The sequence below is a fragment of the Protomyctophum parallelum genome, assembly GCF_964188405.1.
Source record: "Protomyctophum parallelum genome assembly, chromosome: 16".
Lineage (NCBI taxonomy): Eukaryota > Metazoa > Chordata > Actinopteri > Myctophiformes > Myctophidae > Protomyctophum > Protomyctophum parallelum.
The window spans coordinates 21,145,363-21,150,066 of record NC_139711.1 but is presented as its reverse complement, the minus strand read 5'-3'; the positions used below and the strand labels follow the sequence as shown (position 1 = coordinate 21,150,066).

The window sequence follows — 4,704 nt, the reverse complement described above, 5'->3', positions numbered from 1 at the left end:
ATCATGAACATTAGTGAGGACCAATTAATTATATGAAGGTACGTTGAAAAGTGGTCCTTATTCTCCACATTTATTGAACTCTGCCATACACACTGACAACACATTCATCCGACAGACAACGTGTGTGTCTGTCTTTTGTTGTGCTCTCAGCACTTTGTATTGACCTGTACTTTTCTTGAATTGTACCCATTCTGCAAATTGTAATATCACATTTTTCCATCAATCAAAAGTTAACAGTCACTGATGTTCAAAGTATTTTCTTTTTACTTTTTGTACGTTTTTAGTTTTTTGAATAATGTCAGTCTACCTTAGTGGGAACGCTGGCACTGGGAAGAGGAGGCTAGTTTCTCAAAGTCTGGGTTGTAGGCGCTGGTTGCAAGCCTCAGGCAGGCCACATGGTGGTCATCTGTCATTGTGATTCTGTACTTTGATTTGATGAACTTCATGTGAGAGAAAGCAGACTCACACAGGTAGGGAGGTAGATTGATCCAAAAAAAGCTGTTATGTTCATGGCACATCTCCTGAGGTTAGGATACTTTCCAGGCAGCAGTAGCTCCCAGAACTCTCCCTGCATCCCTTGTGTTGCCCTGGATTTAATCTCAATGTCATTTTGAAGTGTGAGGATCTCATTCCCCACAGAAGGGCTGTCCAGGTGAAACACTGAGGCTACTTTGGATGTGATGGCATTGATATCCACAGTTCCAAAAGGAAAACACATGTAGCTGGCAACAGGTTCAATTGTTGAAAAGTCTGTGAAGCGCCTCTCAAACTCTGTCACAATCTTTTGAAGTTGCTCCACATAACATGTATAATCGAGCAGTGCAGTGTCCTCATCCTCCTCCTCCTCCTCTTCTCTCCTCCTCCGTCCTCTTCTTCTTCTCTCCTCCTCCTGTCGTCCTCTCTCCTCCTCCTCTTCTCTCCTCCTCCTCTTCTCCTCCTCCTCCTCTCTCCTGCTCCTCTCCCCGACGTTGAACTGCTGCTTGCATGTGTGGAAGTTGTGCATGTCACTGCTTTGCAATCTTCTTGTCCACAGCTTGAGTTTGGTTTTAAACACGTTCACTGAGCTAATCATGTTAATTATGCATTTATCCTTGCCTTGCAGCTCTAAATTCAGCAGGCCAGTGAGATCGGTTAGGAATGCCAAATCCAAAAGCCATTTGTCTAGCTGTGTATATGCGACATGTTTACTAAGCTTGAGAAACTCTTTTATTTCAGGCAGCAATTCGCTGATTCTCTCCAGAAATGTACCTCTGCTCAGCCACCTTACATCTGTGTGCAGCAGCAGGTCTGTGTGCTCCAGTCTCCTCTAGGTGTGCACGAAACAACCCCCTCTGTAGGCTCCTTGCCCTAACGGAGCACACGATCTTCATAGCGATATCCATCACTTCCTTCATATTTAAAACTTTCCCACACAGGGCTTGTTGGTGAATAATGCAATGGTAATTAAGGAAGTCCGGAAAATCGTCGCTTTATTTGCACAGTCCAATTAAACCATTTCTCCCGCCAACCATAGCAGGTGCCCCATCGGTTGTAATGGGGAGTTTATGCAGGGACAGTTTGCTCTGCTGAACGAATTCCATGAACGCCTGAAAGATATCTTCGCCTCTTAAGTGGCAATATGGTGAGCAGCTCTTCTTTTGCGCTCATGTTTTCAAAGGCCATTCTAATGAAGATACATAGCTGTGCCACATCTACCATGTCAGTGGATTCATCGAACTGCAGGGAATAACACTCTTTTTTAGTTGCTCCTGGACATCTCCTGACATTTCCTCACAGCGCCGGGTCACAGTATTACGTGACAGCTGAAGGTCTTTGACGGCATTCATAATATCCTGCTTGTTTTTGAAGTCATCAAACAGTGAATCAGCAGCAGCAGTAAACGCCTCTTTTACTAATTCCCCGTCTTTGAAGGACAAATCATGACAACACACACAATATTTTGGACCAAACAAAGAATTAGAAAGTAGAAAAAAACCGCAGGTTACAACACTTTTTTTGTTGTTTTTCTTCTTTGTAATTATTTGTTTGGTCCAAAATATTGTGTGTGTTGTCATGATTTGTCACGACAAGAGTTGGCTTCGTACGACGTTTAAAAGGTCTTTAAATAAATAATTTAAGAAATGCCTATGGTCAAAATGCATTGCGATTAATTTCCTGGGCAACTCGTTGTTCTGAAAGGGGGAGGGACTTTGATGTTTGTTTAGGGCCTAATTATATATTCTATGGACTTTAATGTTTTTTTATTAATAGGGTAATGTTTTGCCAGCCAAGACTTTACTGTCTGTTTAGGGTAGTAAATGTCAACATAAGACGTCATATAAGACATCTTGTAGTAAATCTGCCAGGATGGACCGAGTAGAGAAACATAAAAATCTGGGCGCCCCTCACTTCACACAAGTGTGATTTTTTCCCTTCATATTGTGATAATTATGAATACTTATAGTCTTACTGAATCCTAGAGCGGTACTTCTCAAACTGTGGTCCGGGGACCCCAGGGGGTCCTTTGGCGGCTTGAGGGGGTCCCCAGCTAAATGTGTTGACGCAGCACTGTATCAGTATAACTTCAACCCAATATAATGTACATCAGCATTCTGAACAATAGGCGATCTACAAGCTCACAACGTGTGCTTGTAGTTCAGAGATACCTGTATGTATATGTATGTGTGTGTGTGTGTGTGTGTGTGTGTGTGTGTGTGTGTGTGTGTGTGTGTGTGTGTGTGTGTGTGTGTGTGTGTGTGTGTGTGTGTGTGTGTGTGTGTGTGTGTGTGTGTGTGTTCATCAAATCTCATTGTAGCAAATGTGTTCATAATAATAATAATAATACATAGCGTGTTAAAACAGAGCGTGTACCTTATATTCATTGTTTTGTTATTTTTGGAATTTCAGGACGATGGAGATTATGACCACACCTGCTGTTCATCACGATGACGATGATGATGATAAAGATTATTACAAATCCATCCAGATCACGATCAACATGGTGATCTGCAGCGTGGTGTGTGTGCTCGGCGTGTTAGGGAACGGTGTGGTCATCTGGGCGACGGGCTTCAGGATGAAGAAAACCGTCAGCACCGTTTGGTACCTCAACCTCGCTGTGGCCGACTTCCTGGTTACAGCCTTCCTGCCGCTGAGAATGACAGAGACTGCTTTGGGCGGCTCCTGGCCTTTTGGCTGGTTCATGTGCAAAATGGATGGTCTGGTTTTCTTCATGAACATGTATGCCAGTATCTACATTCTGGTGCTGATCAGTGTGGACAGATGTGTGTGTGTGGTGTGTCCAGTGTGGACCCGGAACCACCGCACCGTCAGAAAGGCATCCTGGGTCAGTCTGGGAGTCTGGGTGATGGCCTTGGCTCTGAGCTCCCCTTACTTCATATTTAGGGACTTAGAGGTCAGGTGCTTCGATTTCTATGCATCCACCATCATAGGCGTCACAACTAACTTCGTTGCAGGATTCGTGGTTCCTTTCTCCGTCATCATCTCCTGCTATTCCGTCATCATCTACCGGCTCAGGAATAACCGCTCGTTGGCCAGCCAATCTGGTCGCACCTTCAAAATCATAGCAGCTGTTATCACCGCGTTCTTTCTGTGCTGGATCCCCTTTCACATCATACGGCTGATTTATGTTGTGTATCAGACATATCTGGAGGGCAGCGATACCCTGAAGGTTGTGCTCAGGTTCGGGGTTACCATAACCCTCGACCTGGCTCTTGTCAACAGCTTCCTGAACCCGCTGCTGTACGTGTTCAGTCAGGGTTTCAAGGACGTGTTCCGCAGCAGGTCCATCCTAAAGGTTCTGGAGAAAGCCTTTGATGTAGAGCCTCCTCAGATCAACAACACTACCACAGACCCAGCCGCCACCCAAATGAGCACCCTGTCTGGGATAGAGGGTAGCACCAGTCAGCCCGGAACCCTAGACCCGAGCCCCTAACCGAGAACCACCCGGAACCCTAGACCCGAGACCCTAACCAAGAACCGCCCGGAACCCTAGACCCGAGCCCCTAACCAAGAACCGCCCGGAACCCTAGACCCGAGACCCTAACCAAGAACCACCCCGAACCCTAGACCCTAACCAAGAACCACCCCGAACCCTAGACCCTAACCAAGAACCACCCCGAACCCGAGACCCTAACCAAGAACCGCCCGGAACCCAAGACCTGAGACCCTAACCAAGAACCGCCCGGAACCCAAGACCTGAGACCCTAACCAAGAACCGCCCGGAACCCAAGACCTGAGACCCTAACCAAGAACCGCCCGGAACCCTAGACCCGAGCCCCTAACCGAGAACCACCCGGAACCCTAGACCCGAGCCCCTAACCAAGAACCGCCCGGAACCCTAGACCCGAGCCCCTAACCAAGAACCGCCCGGAACCCTAGACCCGAGACCCTAACCAAGAACCGCCCGGAACCCAAGACCCGAGACCCTAACCAAGAACCACCCCGAACCCTAGACCCTAACCAAGAACCACCCCGAACCCTAGACCCTAACCAAGAACCACCCCGAACCCTAGACCCTAACCAAGAACCGCCCGGAACCCAAGACCTGAGACCCTAACCAAGAACCGCCCGGAACCCAAGACCTGAGACCCTAACCAAGAACCGCCCGGAACCCAAGACCTGAGACCCTAACCAAGAACCGCCCGGAACCCAAGACCTGAGACCCTAACCAAGAACCGCCCGGAACCCAAGACCTGAGACCCTAAC

At 47.5% G+C, this 4,704-nt stretch overlaps 1 protein-coding gene across 1 annotated transcript; it reads left to right on the top strand.

The window, feature by feature from the left end:
* Positions 1–2,890: 2,890 nt before the first annotated feature.
* On the top strand, positions 2,891–3,931 carry LOC310873678 (formyl peptide receptor 2-like; the record flags this gene model as incomplete). The annotated part of the gene is made up of 1 exon (XM_083786227.1): positions 2,891–3,931. One exon carries the CDS (start codon positions 2,891–2,893, stop codon positions 3,929–3,931), a length of 1,041 nt encoding a protein of 346 aa, XP_083642353.1.
* Positions 3,932–4,704: the final 773 nt, after the last annotated feature.